The sequence below is a fragment of the Harpia harpyja genome, chromosome 6 (genome assembly GCF_026419915.1).
Source record: "Harpia harpyja isolate bHarHar1 chromosome 6, bHarHar1 primary haplotype, whole genome shotgun sequence".
NCBI lineage: Eukaryota > Metazoa > Chordata > Aves > Accipitriformes > Accipitridae > Harpia > Harpia harpyja.
In genome coordinates, this window is record NC_068945.1 from 45,947,828 (window position 1) to 45,962,154 (window position 14,327).

Below are 14,327 nucleotides of genomic sequence, written 5' to 3' on the forward strand. Positions count from 1 at the left end.
AGGAAAAGGATGAGTTTCTTGCCTTTTTTTTCTCTACCAGTGACACTAAGGACATATGTCATACAACAACCGAGTAACAGAGACTCCCATGTGAGGTTGAAGTGAGCTGGTAAGCCTATGTGGAACAGTACAGTACTGTGATACTAAGTTGGATCTCAGGAAGAAACAAAGACTTGTCAACTCATGCTGGGCAAATTTGCCTCCTCTCTTACAGCATCCCCTGCTAACAGTCCAGGGTCAACTGGTGAGTCCCAGAGCCCTCCCACCATTGCCTTGGGTCTCCTGTAGTTTGACTGGGGCTAACACAGGTGACTGCACAGGGTTCTGACTGTATGGGGCTATTTTCTCAAAAGACATTAGCACCACAAATTTTTATAATCAGTCAATTTTCTAATTAGGCAACTTTCTAAAAAGAAAGATACCATATATTAAGTGACTGAAATCCAATTCAAAGTTGTCAGCTACAAGGAATGGGGTAATACAGTCCTCAGAAAGAAAAAAGACCTGTATTTCAATACACAAACGCTGCTGTAACAGTCTGTCAACATTTTATTAACACCCTAGCCTGGTTCATAGCTTTGTCTGCTAAAGCTCTAATGTGCAAACTTTGTGAATAGAGGCTTGCATGCAATTCCAGGTTCACAGATTTTTATGGAAAAGCCTATAGGATTTAATAAAAGTAACTTTTAGAGAGAACATTTCAATAGAACTATCCATCACTAAATCAAGGATATATTTCTCTGTTAAGGTCATAAATATGCTTGAAAATTACACAAAAAAATTATCCTCTATCCTAATTTTAGAGTCATGTATGCTGTACTTATGAGTTTAATGGGTGCATATGCACAATGGCTATGTATGAATAATGATGGCCCCTCTTTTCTGTTTCAGATGGCAGAAAATCATTAGCTGATGGCTTTAAACGTTCTAATACTTCAGGGGATCGCAGGCAGGGTAAGAGTTAGAAAGTAGAGAAAAACACAACCACTAGATGCATAAATATAGCAGGTCTAGAACTGTGCAACAAAATGTCTTCCTACCACAAAACACTGAATTTCTAAAATCGAAACATTCTGTGGCACTACATAAGTGAATGAATTGTTTTCTAAAATTAAAAGAAAGATAGAATATGATATGCCAATTGAAACTAAAATGAAATAATCTAGGTTTCTTCTAACTAATCTTAACTGTGTTACAGATTGGATGCACTAAAACTTGGGGGTTTGTTATTCTCCCATCAGATCTCACACACTTCCAAGGATCAGGAATCTGCATGTTACCAATTATGGGCAAATTTTTATGTCATGTGTTGGTAAAGTGCGTGTTTGTTCCTCTAACATCTATTCCTTTAGCACAGACAACTGAGGCTGCAGTAGAAATCAAATGGTGCGGGTTGTAAATGCTTTTGCCAGTGCATGCGGCATCCCTGTGGTTGCACCAGCTGGTTCTTTTACCAGCTTTATTCATTTAATTTCCTACAATGGGAAGGAAGACAAAAAGTACTGCAGGCAGATGTTTAGGTCAAGGCTGCTCTGACCACGTGCAGGGGCTATGTAGCCACACAGCACCAAGCTCCTGGCTCTTCAACCCTAGGAACATGTTGGGAGGAGAGACATATGCTGTGATCCTCTGAGTGGATGGGATCATTTCCCATTTCTAACCCTTTGCTTCCCCAAACTGGGAATGCATGTCTGCCTCTGGAAAAGATCATGCCTATGGGCTTTGGTACCTGGAGAAGGTGCTGAAGATACAAGTCTCTGTGCTCAGTGGCAGCAATGAATGGAGAAAGGATTCAAATTCCCCAGAGGCAACATGCAGGTCCTTAATCACAGGCATCTTGAGAATCCCGTTTCACTAACTGAAAGTAGGGAAAACTGCACCAAGTTGGGGTGCTACCTACTGGATTTCCAGCTGACACTTTTTGTTATGGATTTCCTGGTTGCCAGTAGAACAATGATTTATGTGCAGCGATCATGTTTTTTGATGTGGCAATTATTTTCATTTTCAAAAGTGGCAATTCTACAGCAACTTGATAGGTGAGCATGAGGAGGAAAGTCTGGGAGTTTCCTTTAGTGGAGCTTTGTTTAGCCTGTTGGCTGCCTCTTCTGGCTCATGGCCTTTAGTTAAATAAGTTACATATTACCTTTCACATTCCTGTCCCAGAGAAATGCTATGCCAATATCCCAACCTTCCACTGCCAAAACACAAGACCAGCTGAACTGTGTGAGACCAAAGGTCCACCTAGCTCACTGCCAGTGCTACTGATAGTAACTGGCAGCTAAAAATAAGAAAAGGGTAAATACAAACAATACTTGTCCCAGGACACCCTCCTTGATTTCTGTAATCTTTGGGTTAGAAACCTTCAGAGCTGAAGGTTGCATTCAGATGAACACATGTAATAGGATCTACCTTCCATCCTTTCTTCTTATCTTTCTTTCATCGGTTCACCAAATCACTGAAATCCATGCACTTTTGCCACCCAAAAATCGTTAATTTTGTTTCTTTAAAGGAATTTAGTGCTCCTGAATTCCTGTGTTATGGTCTGCGAGCGGTGATAATCATGAACACTGGCCAGAGACAGTGAATAATTGTTTCCAGTTTAGCCTGTTTGTGTTATTGGTGTTTTTATTTATTATTTACCTCTTGAATTGCCAATTTTCCTAGCTAAAATATTTTCATCTTGTAGTTCTGCTGTATGCCTTTGGAGATGGGGTGGCCAGAATCACACACACTATTCCACTGGCTGACTTGCACCCACCAAGGACTTACTGAACTAATTGACGCTTGCTACTTTGCCCTCCTCCTTTCCAAATGACTGGTAACACTGTTCACTATCCATCCCACTGCTGACTGCTGGGATGTTCCAAGAGATCTACCCACATTTGCACCATAATCTCTCTTCTGAGAAACAGCATCCACTCACCACAGTGTAATATGTCTATTTAAGGTTTTCCTTATGTGTGTTACTTTCCTTCATACTGGATTTCATCTGTCATTTTATCACCAAGTAACGCAGTGCTGTGAGTGGTTTCTCCAACTTGTCAGTGTATCAGCAAACTCTGGCACCTTTGGATTTCAGCCCCCTTTCCATACTAACGCTGACTCTGTTGAACAGCAGAGGTATCAACATCAGTCCACAGGGAATTCCACTGGTAATTACTCTCCACTGTAAATGCCGATCCTTTGGTTTTATCCTTTTTTTCTACCCTTATTTTTTTTATTTCTGTCCCAAAATAATTTCACTTTTTTACCTTTCTTACTGTAGCAACTGGATCACTTTTACGTATGTATTTTATGCCTTTCAAAGAACACCAAATCCATACTGCATTTTCTTCATATATGCACATATTTATTAGTTTAGTTTCAACCAATTTTGTCAGTACAGAACATACGTTTCCTGGCTGTATTTGTTCAGAGATATGAAGCCTCTTTTTAAACCCCATGTCACACTTGCCACTTCCTGCTCCTCTGGGATTAAGGCCAAACTAATTTATAATTTTTATATATACATATATTATATAAATTATAATTTATAAATTATACATTAGAAATCTTGGCAATTTATAGTCTTGAAGATTCTTTTTTTATTTTATTTAAAACTTAGGTGAAAATTATCTGACCCTGGTAATATGATACTACTAATTTTATCGATTTATTCTGAAATCTATTCTACTACCACATCAGTAACAGCAAAAGTTTTTGAGTCTTGATGATTACTGGAAGAAAGTCTTTGAAGTGAGAACTTCTTTGTGTTCCACCACAGAGATTATCAACAAACAGGCTCATTTGGCTTTGTGTTGTCACTCATTTTTCTGAGTTCTTCTTTGTCTTTCAAAAATGCTTTTTGATGTATAGTTTGAGCTTTTAATACATTGCATTTAAACAGTTTGAATACTACCTATAGACAGAGTCAGTCAACATAATTACAGGACCTTACCAGGCAATTCACCAAATCACAGATATATGGATCATTTCAGGTTTAGGATTAAATCTTTAGGTTAAATCATGTCACTTGGATGCTGTGTTTCGCCTCAGTCTTCAGAGACTCTATTCCTAGAGTAGTACTCTATATTCCTAGAATATAACATGCCTACCAACATGCCATATCAATATGCTTGTTTACAGTTACACATTCTATTTATTCTACCCTATTTTAGCCTTAAACCTTTATTTTGATCTAAATTATTATGTTTATGACCTCTGCCTATATATTTTTAAGAATATTATTTGCAATTTTTATACCTGCATTTTACCAATTTCTGTTTTTTTCCTAAGACAGAATTCACCCTCCCCTGTACCCTTCTTTACCATCCCTCCCCCACTCAAATTTTCCTGGTCCTTGGCTTTAAATGCCCTCACCACTTTTTAATTTGGTGTGTACAGAACACCTGTATAGGCTTCATCTATGCCTTAAAAGGTTAGTTAGCAACTGAAAATAAAAAAATTGTTCTGATCAGATAAGAATAATAGTTTAGTTCTATGCTGTTCTTCGTTTCCCAGTTAAGTCAATAAGAATACATATATAAAAACATAAATATAACATGAAAGCTAAAGTTGCAAAAATGTTTAAAGTGAGTGAATCTTAATGCCCTAGGGCAAAGTCTAGGGTTAAAGGTAAAACACAAGTTTTCAGTTATTTCCCTGAATTCCCCACTAACGCATGGAATGAATCATACAGAATTGCTAGCAAGCATTTCTCTCATCCTTGTGTCCAATTTCCAAGCTAATTTGGCTAAATGTTTGTTCATTTTTTCACTCTAGAGTGACACCTAACTGGCTTCAACCAGTCTTAAGCAGTTCTTCTGTAATTATTTAAAAAGATTCTACCTCTATTAAGTAGAAAAAAAGCTGAGTTAGCTAGGAAATAATTAAGTGCATATTCTTCATCTACAAGTTAAAGTTTATTTTTTATTATAATGGAATTCTTTAAGTGGGGAGAGGAGACAACTAAAGGATAAGGAATTCTTGTGGTTTCTTCTTTTAGGTTGGAAGCACTGATGTTTTATTATACTATGTCAAACTATAATTGCTCCTTCAAATGTAAAAAATACAAGAGTAAATGAATAAGGCAATTCCCATGTTCAAGGATGCATGACAACATCCACCCTGCAACTCCAACTCTAGCAAATGGCATTATAAGCATTTTTATGACATTGGGTTCATGGGAAAGATCCCATTATATAATGTTTGAGTATATTAAATGGTTAAAAGCATTTCATTAATCAGAAGCTGTGAAGTCAGTGGGGTGGCTGTTGCAGAGTTTAGTTTCCTCAGAGTGGTGAACTGAACAGTCAACAAAAAAGAGAGGAGCTGGATGTAAGTGGAAGACGCAGCACTGCAAAATGTAATGCATTTTAAAAAATGCATTAGGTAGAAGGCAGAAACAAAGAAAATGCAACCACAAGCACTTGTCAAAGAAGATGAAACTCTTTCATACTCTTTTCAGCTGGAGTGCACATCAATAGCACCTGAGGATACCTTCAAGAGACACTTTTCAAGAGTCAAATGCAACCACTTGCGCTGCAGATGCCCATGTTACTTAAGGCTGAATAAAATTCCTGTAACTCGTGTTGCTTGGCTCTGAGTGGGATCAAAGACTCAACACGCTTAAATGCCAACGAGAGGAGACAGCTTGTAGAATGAAGCAGTCAAAAGCCCACAGTAGCTGAAACTCTCTGAAAATGTGGAGGCAACAGAGAAAGTTTAAACAGCACTTCACAATGCATCTGTAAAAAGTGGAGTCAGCAAAATAAATATCAGCTGGGAAGTAGCCATAAATCTCCTTTTGACAACATGTGGTTCCTCAGCATTCAATCTAACTGGGAAGAAACAACTATGAAACTGTCTTGCAGAAGTTTCAGAAGCAAACTTGTAAAAATATGACATGGACACCATGAGGATCTGAAGGATGGGAAACGTGACGAGATTTATGATTTGAAGCATATCTGTCTTTCAATCACTGCAGACTTTTTAACCTCTCCAATTACAACAGCACAGGTAAAATTATGCATTACAACCAGAAGCCAAAAAACTAACTAGCAGCAAGCACAAGTAGAGGGGTGACTTTGATCATAGTCCCCAAGAACACAAAAATTCCTATATTCATAAGATCTCCTGATGCCAGAGTGGAACAAGGGACTGCAGAGGGGTTTGATTCTCCTGAAGAAAAACAAGCTATCAAGTGAGTTTCAAAGGGAAGAAAGGTCTTGGCAGGAGACTCCTCAATTCTTGGGATAAGTTTCTGGGTTTTTAATGGAAAAGATGAGAAATGTTGAGTGCGAGTTGTCTGACTAAATGTATATGTCAAGATCTGACCTAAGCATGAGGACTGCCTTTATGGTTGTCAGAGACAAATGAGATTATGAAGGGTGAGTTTCATCTCATCCTGCAGCAGTCCCCTACAAAATAGGTCAGAAGGATCATACCCTATAAAGTCTTTGACTGTAAGGAGAACCATGGTTGATGACTTCAGATGTAGGCAGTTACACTTCACTTGCCCAGAATTATGTGATACAAATCACTCCCAATGTCAGCCCAACGCAGCCAGACCTCAAAAGCAAAGCCTTTTAGAACAAGAGTTGCAAGACATGGCAGTAGCCTTGTTGGAGGAAGGCAGCTCCTTTATGACATGATGGGATAACCAGAAGAATGATCAACTGGTTAGTGAAACCATTTCATGTAGGTCACCAAACAGCCTCTGTTTCAGGGTCTTAATTCTGTCTTCCAGCTTCAAATGCTGAAACTGGAACAGAGCAAGAACCAGCCTGAATAAATCTCCATCGTGCATTGGGGTAATTAACTGATAACTATGATAGCCCAAAGGGATCTGTGGCTGCACTGACTAAACTAAACAGCTCTTTCTCATCAAATCAGAAAAGAGACTCAATCATAGGGGAGTTTTGCTTCCTGTCTCATTAATTCACTTTCTGCAAAGCCAATACCAGTCTGGAATTTTTTCCAATATATGCATTTCTCACATTTATTTTTCTCTGCTTGAGGCAACGGAAGAATGAGTGAATGTAATAAGATGATGCTATGAAGCCATTAACTGCCCAATAGCAAGGAGGTAGAGCTATCAGGAGAGAAGTATCTCATAGCCCCAGTGTTTGGGAGCTTCACTGCATAAAATTAATTTACCTGATCAGAAGGAACTGCCTTGTTTTGTTTTTTTTTTAATGTGTCATGCTTAAAGCTCATTTCCTTCATCAATGAGAAGAAGCCAACTTAGTAAATGCAAATCTTTCATACTTAATGATTGCTATTGATTCTCAAATGTACTAAGTAATGTAAACTCTTTTCCCGTAAGATCAAAGCCTTTTACTTCTCATATATAGTGATCTCAGTTATCACTGGGGAGTGACCCTGTAACTTCTAGATCATGGAATATAGTCTTTATAGCTTAAGCAAAGGTAGTTAGTTCTTTAGCTTAGAGTTGTGAAACAGTTCACACCTCCTGCAGTTCAAGCACAGCCAAAGTTATGCAACACATACTAAGAAGAAGTTACAGGCAAATGTACAGACTAATGAACCCTCAAAGGTACTTTCCATTTTGCCTTTTCTAGCACTGTACAGAAGCTGATAACCTTGAATGCACTGAAATAACTTAAAGTTATTGTGAGGGGAAAAAATTTGTTTCAAATGGTTTTATATGGCATTGACTTTACAGAATTAAGAAAAGTTTAAATTGCTTATTTTTTTTAAATGCAGAACATCTTAAAATACATTGCTTTAATTATTTAAAAGTGCTCCAGTTGCTCAAACTAAGTCACTTTCATTTAGAAAGCCTGTTGAAATATGCATAGATTTAAAATTCAACAAACTTTTAAAATTGCTCAAAAAATTCCCTCTCTTGACACCAATTCTTTCATTAATTACAAATATTTTTCATTCCAATTGTTCTAAATGCAATTTTCAGCTAAGAATGCCCAAGTTCCTTTGATTTCAAAGAAAAGTAAAGAGCCACAATAACAAAGTAATTTTTATTTTTATTTTGGATCTTTGTTGAAAAAAATTTACAGAAAAAGGCAGATCAAAAATCCTGGACTCATGTCCTCTCCTTTACCACAAAAACATACAGCACAGGATATCAATGTGAGCTTGCTTCCTCATGCTGCTCTGTCTTTGTATTCTAAGTCTGGTCTTCAAAACCCAGTCTCTGGAAATTTCACAGGGTGGATTATTGAAGAAAGTTCTTGTTTTTCTTCAGTAGAACTAGCCCTTTTCCCAGAGTCTGAAGGGACTATTCTGATCATCTTGTTGGATAGCCAGAGGTTCAAGATCCTACCTCCCTGCAAAAACCCAGATTATTTCTGAGCGAACATAGAACACCTTCGGGGGGTTCATCCCCTTTTGGCTTAAAGAACATTTATGAAGTGCAATCAAGTTGCATCTTACTCTTCTTTTGGATAAGCTAAAGGGACTTCACTCCATACTCATTTAAAACAGGTTTTCTAGGTTTTGTTCTTGTGTTAAGAACAGTTGTGAATTTTTCTTAGTGTTCCCTCCTGAAAACCCTCCAGCTTCTCAAGATCCTGTCTGCAGTGCTCACACTAGATCTAGACAATCCCACTAATGGCTTTCCTGTTGCCTAAACCAAGGAAATTATACCTTCTGTATTCTTAAATGACATTACCTTGAGTTTTAATTAAAATTTAGATTAAATTAAGCTTCATATTAGAAGCTCAGATGTGTTACCACTGGAACACATAGATAGCTTGCTTTCAAAAAGTTGTTGATTTTTAAGACACAGCCCATCCCTCATATGCCTCTCTTCTTAGAGGAAACTGTATTCCGTTATCCTCAAGGCATGACTGTCTTCCATTTAATTGCATTAAAATTAAAATTTGAATATTTCTTGATTACAACCTGTATGCCATACAAAACAGATAACTCTGCATGAATAACTATCCTGCGTTGCTACTTACTGCTAACATAACGTGATGTGATCTATAAGTGATGTTCTGACTATCAGCAAGGGTGAAAACTTTACCTTCCAGTTGTAAATACCAAGCATTGACTAAAAGGAATGAAACCTGTTAATTTAAAAAAGGATACATTAGTAGCCTTCAATTAATTAACAACACTCCCTCTTTACTGACCAGGCACACTAAGAAGCTCGATAAGGTTCCACGTAGAACTTACTATAAAACCATTAGAGTAAAATGGAAAAAAAATCTAAAATTACAGTCCTTAAAATCAATAATAAGTTCTGAAGACAGTGGCAGATTTATGGTCTCCTAGAACAGTAAAACTTCAATAGTTATGTGCTGTAGCTATTGTACATGAAAAATCATACAATCATTTCTGGTCAAAACCTCATCTAATACAGACTGCTTGCTTGTGTAATCTTGAAAATCATCTACAGCGTTCCTCTGTAAACATAAAGTTGTTAGATGCCAAAAATCTGGCAGTTCTAGGCACTGAAGATTACTCACCCTTGAAGGTCTCACTGCAGTATAAATTACTGAAAAATGAATCCCTCGTTCCTGCAGATCCATGGTCAGTCTTCCAATTATTTTTTCTATAAATAGAAACATGTATAATTTAACGAACTCTGTAAGCTGAGAAAGCTAAAATCCCACAGTAGTTGGAGAGAGGTAATGAGCTAGATGTTTAAGCTTATTTAGTTTATTTAAGCAATTTAGGTGCTCGTACCATTTATATGCCAATAGGTACAAATGGGATAAGACATGTTCAGTGTCTTGAAAAATGCAAAATTTCAGTGAGAAAATACAAAACAAATACATTACAACAGTTCAGAAAAAGGAGTGATTTTGAAACTGAAAAGTAAATACCAGAGAAACAATACCTGAAAGGTTGAACATTAGGCAATTGAAAGCAAGAGCAGAAGAAATCACTTAAGAGATGACAGCAGGATGCACATACTGTTAGTCAAGTGACCAGTTAATAAATAAATAATAAAGCTTAAGCAGTATTATTCTGGGAATTACAAAGTACACAGAACCAATCACTGAGAAGCAATACGCAAAACATAGTGCTTAGTTTGGGGCATGATATGCATAATATTGGCAGCAATATTCCTTTTTTCTTCAGTGGATTTAAAGCCTGACTCTGCACCCTCAACAGGATATGGAAAATTTTGCTGTTGACTACAGTGGAGGCCAAAGGGGAAATATGGTGGAATATTTCTGAAAAAGGAAGGAAGTCAAATAAGGGAGGACCTTTCAAAGAGGTCCAAAGACACCTCTACAGAAGATCCACTTTTAGTTCTGAAACCACCGGCGGTTGTGACAAATACTTACAACTGATAAATGTTTTCAAGCTGTATGCAGAAATTTTAACATCTGCTTATGGTAAGGAGCATAACAGTTGTGAATCAAGAACCATGATTATTGTTATTATTGGGACTGATAGAGAAATAAGTGAGCTGACCCACATTTACTGTTTCAGTGCCTTCCCACTTCTCATCCATGTACCAGTCTGGTGAATGGATATTTTATAGCCTGGACATACAAGCTTCCCAGATTTCGAGGTTATACATTACAGAAATTGTATTTCATTTTCAGGTACTGGAAGTCAACCTTATATTATTATCCTTTTTAACCTCTTCTATTTATAGTAATTATGGTCTCCTGGCTGAGTAAAATGCTTAGCTTTTGTAAAAATGCAAGCCTTGGTTTTTCTGCAGGGTTTTAACCAAATTGATTTCCTCATATCAGTCAAGAATCACAGCTATGGAAATTTTCCTTCTAAAAAATTATTGCTAAAAGGATCTACTATAAGAAACGGACTTACTCAGAAAAACAACTGCTTATGTACTACTACCGCAATTATATTGGGTGTGGAGGTCCAAGGCATTACATAATATAGATTTTGTATTCTATATGCACGGAGTGCAACTCACTGGAAATTCTCAGCAGCCTCAGGTAAAATTTGTGGAAGAAAAAATAATACATAGAAAAACACATAGATTGTCTTTGGTTTTTCTTTCATTAAAGGAACCAACTGCTGTCTGAAATAACACATTATTTGCATTTCACTTCAGTAAGGAGCTCCATGTAACTATAGTTACCAGTAACATCTATAACTCTTGCCTTTAGGAAGATTCTAGAGGCAATTCCTTCATTCGGAGAAGCTGCTGTGAACACCCTTATGACAGCAGAGTTGATATAGATCTTTGTTTGCCTGTGATCAAAACTCTACCTTGCTTATGAAGTATTTGCAAATTCTTCAAGGAAAAGGGTCCAGATTGTCCACAGTATTTTAAAGCACCTAAATTACATGCCTACATGGGAACATTAGTCATCCCAGGCTCTTTCTTTAATGGAACAAGAGGCATCTCCAGATGGTGATATTGATGTTAGAGTGATTTTAGAGTGGCTCTATTGAAGGTTGTTTTTTTTTTATTTTAGATAGCATGGATCAAGGAAACACTACATAGATCTATGAATGTAAAATAGTTGGTCTAGGTGTCCTGGTTTCAGCTGGGATAGAGTTAATTTTGTTTCTAGTAGCTGGTATAGAGTTATGTTTTGGATTTAATATGAGAGTACCGTTGATAATACACTGATGTTTTCAGTTGTTGCTAAGCAGTGTTTATACTAAGTAAGTCAAGGATTTTTCAGCTTCTAATGCCCAGCCAGCAAGAAGGCTGGAGGAGCACAAGAAGTTGGGAGGGGACACAGCCAGGGCAGCTGACCCAAACTGGCCAGAGGGGTATTCCATACCATGTGATGTCATGCCCAGTATATAAACTGGGGGGACTTGGCTGGGTGGCAGATTGCTGCTCGGGAACTAACTGGGCATCAGTCTGTGAGTGGTGAGCAATTGCATTATGCATCACTTGTTTTGTATTTTCCAATCCTTTTATTAGTATTGTCATTTTATTATTGGTATTATTACCATTATTAGTTTCTTCCTTTCTGTTCTATTAAACTGTTCTTATCTCAACCCATGAGTTTTACCTTTTTCCTTCTGAGTCTCTCCCCCATCCCACTGGGTGGGGGGGAAGTGAGTGAGCGGCTGCGTGGTTGCTTAGTTGCTGGCTGGGGTTAAACCACGACACTAGGGTAACACCTTCAATTAGCATAACTGCCTGCATCTATGCCTTGGTGGAAGGATTAAACCTTTTTCCAACTCATTGAAGACATATCCCTTGAATTTCACCAGGGAGTGCAGGATTAGTGCTATTATTAATTTCTAATCTACCTTAATTTCTTTGTGTGATTTTACATGTGGATGGAAGGGATGGAAGAAACTAAATGAGAAGAAATGTTCTGGAAGGAGAAAAGTGAAAAGAAAGGAAGAGTATGAACTATGAACAAGAGTGAAAGAATAGAAAAGAGCAAGATGAGAGGGGGGAAAATGGGAGAGAAGAGCAGAAAGGAATGCACTGAGAATCAGTGTGGAAAAAGGAGTACATGCAATAGCAATTAAAGAGCCTCATCTTATGCCGATGGAGTCACAGGAAGCTTTGCCATTGATTTTGAGGTATGCTAGATCCAGCAGGTAAGACTGACATGACAGAATGCAACCTTCTCCTCAGCAGAGAAACGTTTAGGAAAACAGGCAAAAACTGAGTAATAATGTCAAACTCTACTGCATGCAAAAGAAAGAAAAAAGAAATACTAAAAAGAAGCATAAAGAAAGCAGTAAGTCTGAATCCCTTGAAACTTGAGCAGATTTGGATTCTGAATTCCAGTTTGTATTTTGTAATGAGCCTCATTTTAATAACATGCTAAAAACCTCTGCTTACTCCAGCTTCTAGATATTTCAGAACAGCACATTTCTCTTGGGCAGTATCTGAGACCATTTGTTCTGTCTTACAGAGCTTCCTGTCTGCAGTGAGTAAAACAGCAGGAGAGATTTCTCTGACATTTTATTACATCAGATTTTAAAACCCTTTACAGCAGAAAGGAAGGAAGTTGCTGTGACAAACATAAGAGGCTTTGTGAACTTCTAGGCAGCCTACTACAGTTCTGCAGTGTTTTTCTGTGGGTTTACTGCTGGTACCACAAAAAAAAAATTTACAAGCAATGTTTATGGGTTAACAATCCTCTTGTCACATAGCAAGTATGTGACAAATAGTATTTTATGTTGCTTACCTAGGTAGGATCAATCAGCAGTCCCTCCATAACAAACACCAATAACTCATGACCTCACAAGCAGTTCTGACCTTGAAGGGTGTCCTGACAGTAATATTTGGCAAATGACTGTGGTTGTGCTGCAAACAGTACCTAGACATCTAGACCTGCCGGAGCCCAGATTGCATGACTTGGAAGGCTGTGTTTGGGACACTTTACTACTTTTGCAATGCCTCTCTAACAATGCTCTCCCATCTGCTGCACAGACCTTCAGTGGGATAAGTTTAAGGAACTGTGGCTCAGTAACTTTCATATGAATTAAAACTTCCTGCTGATGTTATTTCCAGTTTTTATTCAGCAATGAATTGAGTGGCTGCTTTGGCAAATAAATCAGAAGGTGAGGATTCAGCCCACACTCCCACTTTTCTAGAGTACAGCTGAGACGCAGAATACTAAGTGCAGATTTTGCACTTGGCCATACAAAGTGGCACATCTTCCCTGATCCACACACCTTTTTCCTGATAACAGCTAGTTGACACTAATTGGGAAGTTGGTATAGCCTGTTCCTCCATCATCCCACAGATCCTGCATTAACTTTGCTGTTCCAAAACAAAGTGGCCTGAGATGAGGTTTGGGAAGCTTATTCTTGAGTTTGTCCAGCTGATGAAAGAAGTGTCCCATAAAGAAAAAGCTAATGTTTAGCCAAGGCCAGCATTAAGTCAAGGCTTTTCCTATCTAAGATGCTCTGGGGACAAGAAAAGAGAACTAAACAACTCCTGTGCAATTCAGAGATGGAAATCCAGCTGCTTATTTGAGTATAAAAAACACACTCATTCTGGAGTAGTGCAAAAACAAAGAGAAAAGGACACACCACTGATTTCAGTACTAAGGTACTTTCCCCTGATTTTCAAATCTGTTTCTGATTTTACAGCCCCAGCTCTGGGCAGAAACAATCATAGGCGCTAAGGACACTGTTTAATTGTCAGCCTACTACACTGCGCTACACTGCACTGTGTGTCCCTGAAACTACCACTACAGTGATTTGCAGACTTTATAACTCGATCTCTAATTTAGAGTAGTAAGCAAAAGCCCTGCAAAAACCCAGATGCCTCTCGGTGCCTCTTCAGTGTGTAGCATGTCTTTTTCAGCCAGATGCTAGGCAAGAAAACCAATAAAAGACTCTAAAATCAAAGGCTGTGAAGGACATCAGTATTGTTTTACAAAGACTAGAACATTTCCTATTCACTCAGACACCCTCTGTTGAGACCAAGATCTTTAAAGTGC

The 14,327-nt window shown here is 37.9% G+C and overlaps 1 protein-coding gene across 1 annotated transcript in view; it reads right to left on the reverse strand.

The window, feature by feature from the left end:
• ATP6AP1 (ATPase H+ transporting accessory protein 1) overlaps window positions 1-14,327 on the reverse strand; it is a 54,583-nt gene that overhangs the window by 24,143 nt on the left and 16,113 nt on the right. Inside the window, exon 6 of the mRNA XM_052790753.1 lies at window positions 9,435-9,520. Within this exon, the coding sequence (XP_052646713.1) occupies window positions 9,435-9,520 (86 nt within the window). The remainder of the gene's footprint in view (window positions 1-9,434; window positions 9,521-14,327) is intronic.